Here is an 18,056-nt window from a genome sequence, read left to right on the forward strand (position 1 = left end):
ATACAGCGTAATATTAAAATAATCGCTGTATACAAGCGGGACAACGAGATTAAATAAAACCACATTTATTTATTGTTTGAGTATCACCTATCCAAGTGATTAGTGACACCGCAGTTGGTTGGCATTCTAAATGCTAAATGTTGTACTACTTACAACACTATAACATGATTAATTGACTGTTTTGATTTTATTTTTATTTAAAGCAAAACAAAGTACAAAATATACAAACACACATGGACATATGAAATACAGGACATAAATGAACATGGTTATAATACATAGTTCCATATGACCAAACAATTCATTCTAAACTAAAACTACTAAAACTTCGATCAGTGCACAACGCCCAAAATGTTTATTCCACCAAAGAACACGAACAATTATACCTACGGGCAATGTTAGATTTTTGTGGATATGTAGCAGAAAAAGTCACATACAACAGCGAGTTATTCCGAAATGTGAAACAAAATGTTTTATTAGTCAAAGAAAACTAAAATTCAGTCTTCAATTACACCCAACATTTTTATCAAAATACTTAAGAATTGTGAGTAAAAGTATTTACTTTGTATTATGTGTGTCTTATAGTTATGTTTAGGTTTATGTTGAATGGTCGATGGAAGTGGGTTAACCACTCGTCATTTTGTGTACAGTACAGTTGTGTGTCAGAAAATAGAAATATTTTTTTCTTATACTATGATTACGCTTGGCTAGGATGTAAGATGGTCTCATTTAGATTAGTTCTTTTATAAATGTTCTATGGTGTGCATTCTTGATTTGAAACCATTATCTATATATATGAACGGGGTTTCATTGTCGTTTTGATCTTAGATTGAATACACAGAGTAATACTATGGTCGTCATGTCTCTAAGTATTGTGTTTGTTGTTTTAGAAATATTTCACGTCTTTAAGTATCACTGAAAGAGTTGGTGTAAGTAATACAAGTATAGTGTGCTAAATATGAAAACTAAACGTCAGAAGACTCATGTAAATAGGGATTATTTTATAAATGTTCTCTGGTGTGCATTCTTAAATTGAGTACACAGAGTAATACTATGGTAGTCATGTCTCCAAGTATTGTGTTTGATATTTAAGTATTACTAAAAGAGTTGGTGTAATTGATACCAGTATAATGTGCTAAATAAGAAAGCTGAACGTCAAAAGACTCATGTAAATATGGATTATTTCTTCTCGGTGCCTCTTGTCACCGTTGTCTAGTACGAATGTGACTCATATCGTATACAGGGAGTCGTCTGTTTGTACTCGTATAGTCCACGTCTAAGGTCACGTCAGTATGTTTCAATTTCTTGTTTCATGACAAGCATCAATTTTTGAAGTGAATATTTGCTTCTACCTGTTAGAAAACAATGATAACAGGATAACTGTGATTTGTGACATTGACATTGACATACATTAACACACATGATAAAATTGTAATAACGTAGTCGAAATATATTTATCAAAATTATACTATATTATAATACACGATATAACCTTGTGTGGGAATGCCAGTGTAGGAATTCTGAATCACACAAAATATTTATACAAATAACTGAACACTTACTGAACATCCTTGATAACCATCGTGGTTTATTAGTCCACACTGAATAAAAATATACTGGTACACCAGTTAATATAATGATAAGTCCGATTACAGCCTCCATTGTTGCGGAAAATATTGAAACAAAAACCAGAAAATATGCGAACATCGCAAAAAATATAGGAATGATAATTGGAATCTGAATAAAAAAAATATTATCAAATCTATGATTACAAATATATATATATACATCTATTTGTTGGGCGACATTAGATATAATGTTTGTAGGTTTGTTGTAATTTTATCTCCCTATAAGAATAAAGAACGTGACGTAATATGTGCTTCTTATTAATTACAGATTTGTCATATTTCTGTCATATTGTCCTTGCGCACAAACATGAACAATTATCAATGTTTTATTAAATCGATCACTGTAAAGGCAATATGCGACATGCGTTACCTTGAATGGACGCTGTAGATACGGCTTCCGGAATCGTAAATATATTTGACCCGTGATAACGATACCAACAAATAACCAGTAAGCAAACGCTGTATAGTTTATCAAGCTTCCAATGTACGGGTACAAGCCATATATGGCGGACAATATCCACTGTAACTCAATGCATACAAATCCACACATCAAGAAATGGAGAAACTATTTTGAGAATGTTATATAGTGGGTCGTATTGACGTAACTGACTAAAGCGTGGCAAAATTTGTTGGAATATACAATTTCATTTTGTCTTAACGACGGCTTACCATTATGATCAATGATGGCATAGGTGAGTTGTATTTCATTTGTACCATGCTTAGTAAATCTGGAAGATAACCATCCCTTGCACAAGCAAATATAATTCTGTGTCAAATAAAAAAAAATGTTTATTTTATCTAAAATATTACTGTCCGTAAAAATTATTTTTGTCGCATGTTTTGTGTTTTAGATATCGATAACAATAGACATGTCTAAATAACACACACACAGACGTACATTCTGACTGACTTTTTTATTTCGAAACAATTGTAGTGATGATATATCAGTATTTAAGGCCGGCCTAAGAGAATGATAAGGATTTGCGGAAGTAACTGTTCAAGCATGACTTTTAATGTCAAAAGATCGTATCTATGTTACCTGGATGATGTGAGGATGCTTCCATTTGTTGTTCCAAATGTGGAAATTGCAACAACTACCGGCATTGTCCACGCCCAGTCACCAAGAAGCTTGTCTCCAAATGTCTGTAATATAATATTCAAATTATAATGAATTTCTAATTACAACAACACAATATTTGAGCATTTAGAATATTTCCATTCAATGATTGGAAGAAATGTGATTACCACAGCGACTGCTGGTGATCTCAGAAGTTCCGTGGGTGACATGGCGGTGAAGTAGGCGATGTTAGTCATTACATATATAGCGGTGATCAACAACATCGACACAGAAGCTGCCACTGGAAAATCCCTGCATTTAGAATGATTTAAAACACGTTTCAAAAACGATTACAAGTACGATGCATCCCTTTTAAGTACAGGATAAACATTGCATGTATGTTGATGTATGCTAAAATGACTTCAAACGTGCGTTCTCACTTTGTATTATCTGTACAAAACCTCCCACTAACATCTATAAGCGCCTTTTGATTTCCTACACTTTATGCTAAATTTTTACTTTAGTGTTTAGATACCATGACCATGTTTCTCTCAATTACCAAGCTAGTTTCGCTGCTCAACTTTGTTTTTATTTAACAAAGTGGATGCAACTTTGAGTGGAAATATATCTCCTTTATAGTATCATTTTATTTGTATATAAAAGTATAATAGTTTAAATTGTCAATGACAACGGGTAATCTTATTCTCTAAAACATAATGACCTGTTTGGTTTGTTCAGCTCCTCTGTAATCGCATTCAGTGCAGTCCTGTTAAAAAAAAACATGAACAAACATCATCAACAATTGCATTTAATTAAACACTGTCCTAGGTACATATAATTCGATTCGTGATTTTCCGTTCCCTGTGAGATCTTTCTGCGAGATTATTATTTGTGGAAATATTCCGAAATACAAGTACACTCGAGTTTGTAGAATCCCAGGCGACGTGTTGACACCGCTATGACGCTACGACCGTTTTTTCTTCGTTTCGTACATACTGATGCTTACAGTTTTCATTCAGAGCACAAAGGAACGGTGTGTGTATAATAACCTAACTCATAACAGTTCAGTGTGATAAAGGGACAACATTTCCATAGTATTTACACTGTAACCTTTTTCTAACGACATCTTAAGGGAAATACTATTAGTTAGTTATAGTGAAGTGTACAGTTCACTATAATGAAACACGTAATATAATGAGTTTGTTGTCATGAATTTGTTTTTGCGTATCTGTTAATCGACTTAATTAGTTGATTATTAGCTGAATTGCTGTGTTATGTCTGTCATCGTTTAGGCCTATTTGAAGTTTTGGACGGAACTTGGCTCAGTGGTTTGGAACTAATTACCAGATAACCGCCGCTATTCAGACTACTCATTCTGACAGTTTATATTCATAGTTATTAATGTAGTGAACGATTAATCAAAAGATATGACGTATTCAGTACATAGTGTGATTGGCTTTATGATTGAAAGTTACGCCCTAGAGTCTTTTTTCTGTTTTGTAATTGGTTAGAGTTTTGAAAATGAATAAAGAAAGTTTGAGTTGGTCTTGGGGAGCACAGCACGATAGACGCAGTCGAGAGTGCAGTCCTGGAGAGCCTTGGGGCGAGTGTTGACGCAGTCTAAAAGAGTCTTGAGTCAGCCTTGCGATAGTCTTGGGGATTTTTCCCCAGGGCGCTGTGTCTGATAGAGTGCTCGATTGACCGACTAAGACGAGAGCTGAAACGTATTTCGTTGTGTGTGTCTTATTTGACTGTAAGGCGTAAAGTGACTTTCCCGATCCCATACCTCCAGGGGACGCGATATAGAGACGAGACGAGTTTCCCCCCTGACACGTGTGGAGAACCCAGAGAGAAAAGAATTTTCCCCGTGATATTGTTATGAGACGGAGACATGCTTTCATTGTGGCGACCATAAGTCAATTGTTCCGCGTTTTTAAAGCTGCTATGAGATGCTATGAGATAAACAGGATAACAAATTAGCGAACTACAATATCACATTTGTTGAAGAAGTTCAGTAAGTCTCGTAGAACTCGTTCAATACATGTGTATTGTCGGGTCACTCTACCCATGACTCGCTGTCCAATTCATATATATTTAGTTTTTTAGAAACACATTACGTTATACTGTATACTCACCAGCCGCCGTACGAAAATAGACCGGCATATAAAGCTAATGAAATACGAGTGATAGATGTTCCGGGTCCATCAAAATTTAAATATTCAGTTTGCCCTGGAATTGAAGCAATAGTGGCGATATTTGTTATTACCGTAAAACCATTGTTGCGGGACGATTGCAAGACATGTGGTGTATGTATTATAATAGATTGCATTTTATAGTAATACATTTCATATAATAATAATACATGCCATATAAAGCTATAGATGAACATCCACACAGTGTTGTGTTGTGCCAATATGTACAATGCATCATACATGAGATAATTGTGTATAATGGACATGATAAGACATAATTATGTTATTTTCTTGAAATGTATGAGCGAATACAGAATATATTATAAACTGTTCTCCTAATGTCACCAAGACACAGTATATGAAAAATTAGAAAAACTTCTATTTTCAATAACATTTCTTGTTTCTTGAAAAATTGTCATGTGATCCAAATTCCCAATGACATTAATCCATAAAAATGGAAACATCAAGAAGGTGATATGTAAAGTTCAATAAGATCGAACTTCTTCAAAATTACGAAATGAAATAACAACGCTTTGTACATACAGTAATACGATCCATATAACGTATTACAACCATATAGCGTAATACAAACAATAACGATTTAACATGAATCACGTAACGTAATACAAGCTTTATACCGCAGTGCAATTCAAATAACAAGCCATGTAACGTAACGCAAACAATATGGCGTAACGCAAACAATATGGCGTAATACTATAATAAAGTTGACACCATACCATACCATATAGTTTTTATGTCAAACTTTACTCAACTCAATTATTTATATAGATAGCACTTACCTTGAAATAACTGTACAATTCCAACCACAATTATAATGAGTAACCCGAATACTTTAGCGATTGTCGTTACAATCTGAACCCATGCTGTTCCACGCACTGTGATACAGTTGTAGAAATATATCAAAACTGTAAGGAATAATGACATTGACATTGATTTATCATTCACTAAATTTTTATACACAAAAAGTTTCACAATTAAACAGCGTTAAAGCAAGTTTATGGTCATACGACGGGACATGTTTACAAAATGATCATGATCAAACCAGATCGACCCTCATGTCCGATATAGTCCCTGGTACTAGGTTACTATTTTTTCTAATGGCGCTTACGGAAATCGTTTGTGTGTGTGTGTGTGTGTGTTTTTTTATTTGTTATTGTCAACGTTGTCAGAATAGTCAGTCTAGCTTGTTTGTGAAATATACTAGCATCTTATCATTTGACGACAAGATATCAAATGTACAGATAACATCACGTCTGCATTAGTTTATTATAGTGATAGAATGTTTTGCACACGACACAAATACCCAAGACAATCGATTAATTCGATCATATCAAAGTCGTTTATTTCAACAACCCAAGTGTATACTTACATATGCATGATTCAGACACAAGTACCACAGCGAGTTGGGGTGGATCGCAGTCAGGATAGAACGGTGCAATTGCATATACTGCAAATGTCTGTGAAATTATTGAAATGTTACCAGGCCCAATAATTGCCAAATAAACCCATATCATCAAGAAAGCCATAAACGAACCGTATACCTCATAGAGATACGTATAGTCTCCTCCCGATTTCTTGATTGTGGTTCCCAACTCCGCGTAACACAAAGCACCGAGAAACGCAACAATACCACATACACCCCATACGATCAAGGCAGTACCAACCGAGCCACTATACAGTAAGACACCCTTGGGAGATATGAATATACCAGATCCTATTATACAACCCATTATAATGGAAATAGCCGTTGGCAGACCGATATTCCTCTCCAATGCGACCGGCGCTCCATTCGTACGAGATATAGATGCTTCACGCTCATCGTTTATGCCACTGACAATATCCGATGGGTTCTTTCGAACAAGACGCCGTGCATGCAACTCGTTCGCCATGACGATAACTAAATCTGGTCAATAGGCCACAACAAATACACTGATACGCAATTGATCACTGATCATAAAGATCAATAAACAGCACACGGGTCAATGTGCAGATTTGATGATATCATAATATCCATCATGATATAGATCAAATTGTATTGAGCAATTACTATTTATAAGACAAATCCCTACAATTGTAAAATTACAGCAGAGGGACACGCTGTGAAATGATATGTTCAAATTGCGTTTAAAATATTATTCTGCTTTTCAAAGCATCATCAACAAATAAACAAAGTTTTCAATAAAATCAATCATAGTATAAGAAAATTGAATTGGTGAAGTTTGTCTATCGTATACATGGGACCAATTAGGGCGTTGTAATAAATGTAAGCAACACGTGATTATCAATACAGCGAATACTACCTCTATTGTAGTATTCGTGAATGGACATCTGTTATAACTATTTTTTAAAATCATACAATCAAATGTACTTTAAATTTCGTTAACTTTATAATTAAATAGTTATAGTTTATAATTATAGTTAAAAATACCACAGTTAGTGCTTTATTTTCCCGGTCAGATGCTTCAGACCGCCATTTTTTTATAAGAAATCTCACAAATTATTCTCTTGCAATATCTTACTGATTATGCTTGCCGGCCCTAAAAACATCTTTCACGAAAAATCAGGATTTTTTGTTTCTAGAGTAGCTTTCATGCACTTCCTCGTTTAAAATATTAATACATCTCTGTGAAGTTGAAAATAAATAACTTAATAACAAATCATCAGCACAGAAAATAGCAAAGAAAACAGATTGCATGGATCTTGTGTTTCTGTGGCGCCATGGCAAGAGCGTCATAGGGCTCTTCAATAAAACAAAATGCGGAACTCAACTTGACATATACCTTCAATTCACCTAATAGAACGGAGTGTTATTTAGTTATTGCCAACAATTTTGTTAGCTCATATAATATAAAAAATATTCTTTCAATTTTTATGTTACAGTGAAACCTCATACGCCATAAATAATTTATAAATAGCGACCATGATTGTTGTTTTACTTTGTAGAAATATGCTATAGTGACAAACGACGAACATATTTGCATTTTTTTTGCTTTTAGACTTAGAGGGCCCGATGTATAAAAACGATGTATTATAACCATGTTCATTTATGTACTGTATTTCATATGTCCATGTATGTTTGTATATTTTGTACTTTATTTTTCTTTAGATAAAATCAAATCATTCAATCTTATAGTGTTACCACATTGCGTTATATTACCAACTGTAGTATAACATTTAGCATTGACTTTGTTTCCATGCCAACCGACTGCTGTGCCTCTAACTACTTAGGTGATAATCTCCAAAAAATAAAAAAACATAGTTTTATTTGATCTCGTTGTCGTGCTTGTAAACAACGAGTATTTTAATATTAGGCTGTATGGTAGTAGACAATACACAATCAAACTGACTCGTGATAATGAAGAAAAGAACACATTTTTATTTACAGATTACGTAGATTAACACAACCATAAATATACACATAGGATACTTGTATAGTTGGCCACGTTAACCCGGGGGGGGGGGGGCAACGAGTGAGGCAGTTTGTCTCACATGAGGATGTACTAGAATAATGAGCGTATTTTCTTTGTGTGTTTTTGGATTACTCCTTTTCTCAACGTAACCATCCAACTTCCGACTAACTCGAGATTGGATAATAACAAAGACCCTTTACGAATAAAATATATAAATTATAAATGCTCTCCAAAAATCGTTCTCTTGACAAAATATACTAAAACGAGTACAAGCACTAAATCAGTACGTTTTTTTCTCTTGACGAACGACGAGCATCATCTTCTGACCACACCGTAGTCCGGTATCTAAAAGAGAAAAAAGATAAATAAATAGAAAAATGTTGATGGTGATTCTCAGATTACATTGTTTGCATAGCCATATATCGAGTATTTTTATATTCCTTAATTCATATATTCTGTCTTATATATGACGTGCGTGTGATTGATTGATTGATCGATTGATTGATCGATTGATTGATTGATCGATTGATTGATTGATTGATTGATTGATTGATTGATTGATTGATTGATTGATTGATTGATTGATTGATACTATATCACCGGAGTTATGCGACAGTCGTAATAAGGAATATGTAAACTCACCAAGTATATTTTTTAACCACCTTGGCTTAGATTTCCATACAACACCATAAAAATAAACAGGTATGCCAGTCAATATGATGACTGTACCAATGACTGCTTCCATTGTGGCAATAAATATGGATAAAAACACTAAAAAGTAACAAAACAATGCAAAGAAAATTGCTATCCCAATAGGAACCTGTAAAAAAGAATTGAATAAAATATTATTCTTAGAACTGAAAAAATAATTATTTACTTTAATAAATTTCGCTATTTGGCAAATTTCAAATACACGAATTACCTTTTAAACTTAGTCAAAAAAGGAAATTTCGTATTTGTTCATTAGTATGGGTATAGAAAACCGCAAGTATGAAAAGCGTGGATCAATGTGTGTTGTTAAGGGAAAGTCAAATATCTATCAAATATCATGCTACGACACTGACCTTGAAAGGACGTTCCCTATTTGGTTGTTTGTAACGTAACCAGAGGAGACCGGTTACAACAATACCAACAAATAACCAATATGAGAAGCCCGTGTAATTAATGAGAACACCTACATCCGGGTACAAACCATATATTACTGACAGTATCATCTGAAGCGTAGTAGTAGAAAAATATATTAATATTAAATGTGCATGTCTATAGTGCTGTTTTAACTGACCGTGACCAGAACTTTAAACACTTACACTTGTTCCGGTAAATTGTTTCTATATTCTTTAAAAAGTTCTATATTTCTATATATTGTATGATATCTTTGGAAATGTATGATCATTTGGGGTATAATGTTGTGTAAAAATTGCTATATACATTACATTTATTAGCTGTGTGAGTTTATAAAGGTGTAAGTTTGTAAAGGTGGCGTTCCGTATATCCATTACAAAACGGGAGAAACTTAAATAAATGTTCACAAAATTTATTAGAATAAATAAATAATGTGAAATATTTTGGCAAAGATCTGGAAAATGTCGCTAACTCACCCCTGAAATAATGGCAGGCATTGGAGTGTTATATCTGATGTTCACCATAGAAAGTAGATCCGGTAGCATCCCATCTCTCGCTGCTACGAATACTAACCTATTAACGTATAAACGTATTAATTGAATACTGAGTAAAACGTGTTTGTTTTGTAAGAGAAGTTACAGATGATTTGCTTGAAATAAAAATATATTAAAGTAATCGATGATATTCCATTAAGACAAACAAGATTAACAGTACCTCGAAACTCCGAGCACGCTTCCATTAGTTGTACCAAACGTTGATAAAGCCACCGTCACAGGCATAAGCCATGCAAAGTTGCCCAGTACTTGATCGCCAAAAGTCTAAGAGATTTAAAAATATGTCATATCAACATGCAGTGACATACTCCCAAACTATACGTGTATATAAATACGCCACGAATTATATATCCGGTGTGTTTTTTGAGATATCTGAAAATTGATTGAATTGTGGTAATTTTAGGTAATTAAACCGCAAGAATCCCAATACTAAACTATCAGCGGAACATACATATATACACACCATTTCTGTCGAAATTCAGAAAGTACTACTTTTCATTTAATAATATATATTTTATTCTTGATAATTTGTTTCCTCCTTCTCATGGACTAGATAATGACAGGGGTCATTATTTTTCGTACAGCCTCATAACGATTTTGCCGGCTATCCCAGGTTAGCTGAGCCGTTACTTAGTACGGTACTCGTTATAACTACAACAGGTGACTGAATCACCTCAATAGGAATTCGTTATTATTATAGCGAGCACGTAGTGCTAGAATTCTCGTACTACGTGTTAGCTATACGACCATGTACATATAGTGACAAGTCCGTGTGCCTCCATCAGTTACATGACGTTTACTGACGATACTCACTACAGCTACTGCCGGTGACTGAAGTACCTCCATCGGTGACATTACGGTAAAGTAGGATATATTTGCCATCACGTAAATAATAGTAATGGTTATCATAGAAAAAGATGCTGCTATCGGAAAATCTCTTTAAAAAAGAGAAAATGTAGGAATTAAAATTCATTCGTTCGTTCATTTATTTAGTCAGTTAGCCTCAGTTAGTTAGTCTTTCAGAGCGCGCGCATCAGTGCTTCCGTCCTGATTCCTACCTGATTCGAGAAAAATGTGATTTAAAAAAATAAATGTTTCAATATATAGGTACAGGGTAGTGGTGTAATTATGCAGATTACCACGACGTAGTAAATCCCTCACTTACCTTTTGGGGTTATTCATCTCTTCCGTTACAGCATTTAATATCGACCTGTAACAGACAAGATTGAAACATACCTATATAACTGTAGTTTTAGTCCCGACATAAGAATGAATTTTAATATTTGTGATGGGTGTGTTTGACACCTCCTCAATATATTGCTTCAAAGTTCAACATATTGGAAACCTGAATGCAGAGAATTGCCACACAAATGATTCCGAAGATAAACGCAGGTAGTGGATAGCCATGCAAAGTTAACGAAAAAGTACGTAAGGACCCTTTTGTGAGATGACTTAATTTTTGCATTGGTATCACAGTGTGTAATAGAGCAGTCTGTGCATACGAGTTTTACAGAATATTGAACCACTGTATCTATTGTCGTTTGGAAACACAATATGCAATAAATGGCATAAACAGATTGATTATGTAAATTAGCATTTATTGACCTTTCTGACCTCCAATAATTAAGAAAATTCAACATAGTATAAGTCAACATTGTCTCAAACAATTTGTCTGTCATTGTCGGACATTCTTCTTATGCATATTGGCTATATTGTGTCTCAGATTGTAGGATAAGGTTTCTGAAATGAAAACAAATCGCGCTTTCAGCGACAAAGATCAGTATTTTATTAAACAATTTGGAAATCGATACTGATAATGATTATTACTGAACAAATTCACCAAGTATTGATTTTGATAGGCAGTACTCACTTCTTATTCTATTAAGTGAAACTTTAATTTCTTTAAGCGAAAAAATCTAAACATGGACATTTTATTCGAAAATAAATATAATTTTATAATTTACACATATTATACAAAATGTAGGCGGTAAAATATAATCTTCAATAAGAAAGTTTGAATAGTGTCAACGAACATATATTAAATATATAATACTCACCATCCCATATATGAGTAAAGACCATTGAAAAAAGCCAGTGATAATCTGAATACATTTGTGCCAGGTCCATCAAAGTTCAAATATTGAGTTTCACCTGATACAAACAAACAAATGTAGGATATTGTCATATGAGGGCGCAGCAATATAATACTAGATTTGTCGTTGGAAATTGTGTCCGAGATATGCAAAGAAATCTGGCGATTCTGATATGAATGTCCGAGATCGGAAGACAGAGAATTTACTGAAATATTATCGTGTTTTTGCTTTTTACGCGTATCCCATACCCTCTCTTATGTTCCATTTGTGTCTATACGAATGCCCCCTATTTGGATGTTAAAACATGGGCGGCTAGGAAGCGACGCGATGAAGAAAATTGTAGGACCTACTTGTGATTTGGTACAAACATGTATGTTACACAGTGTTTACGACTGCGTTTGGTCACGATTTCAGTCTAAAGCCTTATTTTGCTCAATTACTTCTCAAGTGATGAAGGGGTCATCTAGAGAAGAAATATGCCAGACCAACGTTTTCTGGTCTATTTAGGGATAACATGCAAAACAAGGGTTTGCGTGGCCTATTTTTCAACCAAAAGCCTTGTTGCGACAAATTAGCGTAAACCAGTACCAGAACCAGTAAGAGACAAGATGTCACGCAGGAGAGAGATTTTCCAGACGAAGCTTTTCAGGTAAAAAAAATGATATCAAAAATTGTTAATTTTATTTGCTAACATTGCAAACAGTTTTTAGTTAATGTCGGCATCAAAGCTTGTGAGTAGGTAAAATTTATTAGAAATACAAGCACTTCAGTCTTGGAGTTTATGAATTTAAAAGCCTGCCTTGTTCTGCAATTCATCGTAGTCAAGTCAACCCGGTGGGGATTATTTGCCAAATGTATCATAAAATGTTTTTATGAGCAAATTCTAAAAGCTTATACCTCGGTTATTTACAGTCATAGTTTGCCAAATTTGTATCAGAGTCATTCAAACTAAACTAGTTTATGATGTCATAAACATGGTGTCATAGATTACATCGTACTTAAGTCGATACATTGCATACTGACTCTAATCACAAAACATTAATGTTACCATTCTGACTATGATACACTTGTTATTATGTGAATAATGCTGTCATTACTATATTCATATACAACATTGTCTCGAAAAATAGCGTAGCCATTCCCAATTTTGTCTACGTCATCATCCTTATAACATGATAATACTTTACATAAGTACAATATAATAAGAATTGAAGGAATTCTGGCTATTTTCATTTATGAATAACTTAAAACAATGATCGGAAGATAACATTTAAATCGTTTTTAGGATATATTTGTTATATTTCGGCAAAATTAATCAATTCACTGAAATGCTTATGTAGTTGTCACCAGTAGTTGGCTTCTCGACACTCTCATCGTCTAAATCGGCATTTTCATTTCTGTCAAAAATGGATCCTGGATTACAGACGACATTACCTTCTCATCCCATCATGATTAGTAATGTCGTCGACGTAATTAACGAGTGTCAACAGAAAGCGTCATGAAACGTATAAGCAATACGTTGAATTATACGACACTTTGTATTCATATTCTTCGGAAAACTAAAGATTCAGAACTATTTTCATTTTGATGAATAAATACACCTTAGACACATGTTTATCAAGAATTTTGAAATCGTCTTCTTGAAACTGACCAGAAAATATTTGTTTAGAAATTTTACCTCCGCATGAAACCTCAGCCCTTACTGTTTTTTTGGATAAAGTTTGGGGAGGTTTTAAGTTCAAATCTAGGCTAAGTGCATCCCTGAATAACATACATTTTCGAATCAGCGCCCCTCTCAAACTGACCGAAAAAGGTTGGTCTGGTATTACTGTAACAATAATTTGACGAAAACGAGGCTTTAAACTAAAAACATTTTTATAACATGTATTTTCGGAATCGGTAGCCACAAATTGACCAGGTTGGGTACATATAATTACAAGACAAAACATGTTGTTTTCTTACCTTGACAGAGCCGTACTACACCAACCAATATGATAATTCCTAATCCCAAGACTTTAAACACCGTGCATATATTCTGTACCCATGCTGCACCGCGCACAGTCACACAGTTATACGTGTAGACACAAACTATTAAATAGAAAATATATGTAAATTGGCAAATATGTTTATAAATTTTGTTTTTAATATTTTTATATACTTCCTTCGGGATTGTTTCTAAAGTTTCACAAAAGATTTGAATTTCAGTCAACACATCTAATCAGCTGCATAAGATGGGAACTTAATTAATTAGATTAAAAAACTCCTTCATGCAATGTTCATTATTTGTTACGAAAACTATAAATAACTGAATATAAAAGGGTCTGTGATAGAGAGTAAATTGCGTGATTATAATATTAAATGAATAACTATTTCCAAAATCCAAGTACACTAAAAAAAATAAGGGTATCCATTTGGGATTTTTAAGCTATGAGTGAGGCCGGAAATATATACAAATCTGCCATTTTCTCTCACATTTAAAAAAAAAAATCTTTTACCTATAAATTACCAAATCATAATTGGAAGAGACAAAATTCTATTGACGAGGATCAACCATTAAGACAGATTCTCCAAAGAGTATATAACTTACTAATACAAGCCTCTGATACCAAAATCACGACCCAGCTCGGTGGCACACAATCTGGATAAAATGGTACGATGACGTAGACGGCGAAGGTCTGTGAAACGATCGCTATTGTTGCTGGTGATACAATGATAACACTGACCCATAATTGAAGATAAGCCACAAACGGACCAAAGGCCTCGTTCATATAGGTATACTCAGCACCGGATTTAGGAATCGACGACCCGAGCTCTGCGTAGCAAAGTCCACCGAGTAACGCGATGATGCCGCACGCCGCCCAAACAATCAACGCTGTGCCTACCGAGCCGCTGTAATATAACACACCCTTAGGTGATATAAAGATTCCAGAACCAACAATTGAGCCCACGATTATACATATACTACTGAATAGTCTGAACTCTTTTTTCATGGCAACAGCGTCATTTTCTCCTTTGACGTCGGGATCCTGTGGAAATTCCTCCATTTGTTCCATCTTCAGGTCTGTACACTGTGTTCGTAATTGAAGAACGGCAGGATAAGTCAACTGCCTTTTCCAAACACGTGTTTGGCGTTATCAGTCCAAGGTTAATACAACATCCACATTCTTCTCTGACTTAATGGCGTGCTGAACGAGAGGCCATTTGCCTCTGTGTTCAAGGGGTACGCCCCCCCCTTATAATCTGTAATCACATACTCAATCTTAGGGTGAATTTTTATAGCAGGAACAGAAAACAAATAATGCAAAATTTATTTAAATTGTGCTTGGTATTTACAAATGCACTGCAAATAATGCAACTCTCATTGACTGTAGATGTAAAAATAAATAAAGCACTGGATCTGAGTTATTGCACAAATTATGTGATTACGTGAAGCACAGTGAGAAACTATCGTGATTAATATTTTAAAAGTTGAAAACGACTGATTTTGAGATATTTTCTGTATTTCCAAGTGATAAACGTCTATGCAGACAAACAGTTGTAAGTTTTAACTATCTGCGTCCTTGCTATGTCACTAGAAGGCATGGTTCAAATGTGTTTTCGATATTGTCATTTATTTGTCAGCAAATGGACATCATCACAGGTTCTATTATTTTCTAATAATCAGAAAGTTGTGCTACAGCGCTAAAATATGCTTAAACCTGGCACTTTGTATATAAATCATCGGTATTTATTAGGAAATAATTTCATATAATATTGTAGAATGTTATTCGTAAGTTTATGAAGTGACAATACTTCGTGTAAAAATCTACTTATAATGAATCGTTTTAATATTTGTCAGTACTTGATTTTTTTTAACCTATTCCCGGTCTATTTTTACCATATGTAATCTACAAAAATAATGAGATATTTTCGCCATCGGAAAAAATGAAAATTCCCTAAAGTAAACAAAACATGTTTTACATCATTTTTTACATTGGCTCAATATTTTTATTTTAGTTTTTTTTAATTATTATTGTGACATGAAACTCTCCTATGTAAAACAATATAGATCTTGGCATCATTTTTACTATTAAATAACATTCTATCTTAATTCGCAGTAGTCAGCGTGCAAGTGCGTATAAAGTGTACCATGTGACGGTTCTTATAGTATTTCACTCACATTGTTGTGGTATTTTCTAATATGTTCTTGATAGATGCAATGGGAACGAATATTTATGTATTTAGAAGATGTGGAGATGAGTCAATGGTTCGATCCAGCGAATATATACCGTAGCGGTCAGGGACGTCGAATTGTTGAATCGAATAGCATTGGTCTGACTAGCCCTGCGTACAGTGCTGTGTGTACGGGGACGCGTTCGGTTGATAGATGTCCCCACTACAGCTCTGCGTACCTCCATAGACAAAGTCCGGGAGCGCACCGTAATTGATGCGCAAGTTAAAAATAAGTAGTTTCCCAGTCGAAATCGATTGAAATGACGATAGTTATCCGTAACAACCATTACAAAGTTATCTGAAACCGAAATGTCTTTAAAAATACTAGTGTAAAGACGGACAAAATGTAAACGCGTTGGTACCGGAGTAATAGTCCACCAAACGCCGCCATTTTTAATTTCATTCACGCAAGAGAATGTGTTTGTTTTTAGGGCAAAGTAGCCGATTCCATCCACAATTGGATTCCGAACTGATAGTTCTGTATATACATGTATCTGGTAATCGATCATCATTTTTGGTACCTGGGCATGTTATTTCATTAAAAAAGATATTTTTTTCAAAGTCCCGGACTTTGTCTATGAAGGTTCGCTGGGCTGTGGTGGGGACATCTATCAACCGAACGCGTCCCCGTACACACATCACTGTACGCAGGGCTATGGTCTGACGTGACGTCACGTGGTTATAATTAGCATTACACATTGTGAATTGTAATTGTGGTTGTGGTTCGATGTAAACAGTTTTTGAAATAAATAATATACTTTCACCAAGAAGCTACTATTACACTAATAGTTCAGAACACCAACTCCATCAGTGTTTTGTCCAGAGTAATAGACATATCCAACACCGTTCACCATTTTCATTAAACTTTTTTAAAAAGTCGCTCCCGTAACTTACAATTAATGAAACAGACTACTAGTATATATCAAATAATCTTGTATCATGATGTCAACAATTTTCCTGTGAAATTATTTTGGCAAAAATAAAAACGAACAGAAGAAAATTCTCATCTCTGGTGAGTACAAACAACCAAATCAAAGCCTCGTGGGCATGCAGTCATGGGTGACAGCGTCGATGGAGATATTCATGAATGTTGGAGAGATTGGCGTATTGAGCGGTCATATTGGATATGCTTGGGTCAGTGTCCGCAACTGCGCCCGTCCGAAAACATGGCCAGAGTATATTGATTGGACTGGGGAACTAATTCACATTGTAAGATACATTCAGAGTGCAACACTAGTAAGTAAGCATTATTTCACACACTGGGTCAGTTATCCTCGGGGGCGGACATCCGGGCATTTTCACCGCCTGGCAACCCGCGGCGGTGAAAACAAAGACCCAAAACTCGCATAAAACGGTACTTTGAGATGATTGTTGAGACTCCTCTGAACAGTGCAACAAAATTAGCCCTACGTGTGTATTAAAAACATATATAAATTTGGTTGTTCGCGATTACTTTAAAGTTGAGTTTGTTTTGTTTTCTCGAATTTTCACCGGCTCGACCGGCGTTTCATAGCAGAGCGCACAGAGCCCATAGAAATGCATGGTACAGTGGTGCGCGTCTTAGCAACGTGGAACGTCTGTGACGTAGCTCCGCCCCCGAGGATAAGACATTCCTATGTGAATAAGGTCTCATGCCACTAATTAACCAATGGCTGCTCGTAAATGCCCAGCAAGAACCAATGAAATTTTTTAAATATTATTTTTCTCAGGTGCTCCCTGTTTGAGGGCGTAATCACCTGGGTCAGAGGTGAGACCAACATGTGGTCT

General features: G+C 34.9%; 2 protein-coding genes across 2 annotated transcripts; both read right to left on the reverse strand.

The window, feature by feature from the left end:
• Positions 1–1,287: 1,287 nt before the first annotated feature.
• LOC100368164 (Y+L amino acid transporter 2-like) lies at positions 1,288–6,787 on the reverse strand. Its single transcript, XM_078009392.1, has 10 exons — positions 6,268–6,787; positions 5,678–5,803; positions 4,821–4,914; positions 3,407–3,451; positions 2,874–2,997; positions 2,668–2,771; positions 2,298–2,394; positions 1,999–2,148; positions 1,545–1,737; positions 1,288–1,334 (listed from the first exon to the last, which is right to left on the reverse strand). Exons 1-10 carry the CDS (start codon positions 6,785–6,787, stop codon positions 1,288–1,290), a joined length of 1,500 nt encoding a protein of 499 aa, XP_077865518.1.
• Positions 6,788–8,157: 1,370 nt separating this feature from the next.
• Positions 8,158–15,130, reverse strand: LOC100368014 (Y+L amino acid transporter 2-like). Its single transcript, XM_006811675.3, has 10 exons — positions 14,665–15,130; positions 14,040–14,165; positions 12,042–12,135; positions 11,150–11,194; positions 10,798–10,921; positions 10,145–10,248; positions 9,907–10,003; positions 9,373–9,522; positions 8,951–9,128; positions 8,158–8,653 (listed from the first exon to the last, which is right to left on the reverse strand). The coding sequence occupies exons 1-10, from the start codon at positions 15,128–15,130 to the stop codon at positions 8,589–8,591; spliced, it is 1,449 nt and encodes a 482-aa protein (XP_006811738.1). The 3' UTR covers positions 8,158–8,588.
• Between the last annotated feature and the right edge of the window lie 2,926 nt (positions 15,131–18,056).

Source organism: Saccoglossus kowalevskii, chromosome 3 (genome assembly GCF_978046115.1).
Source record: "Saccoglossus kowalevskii chromosome 3, keSacKowa6.1, whole genome shotgun sequence".
NCBI lineage: Eukaryota > Metazoa > Hemichordata > Enteropneusta > Harrimaniidae > Saccoglossus > Saccoglossus kowalevskii.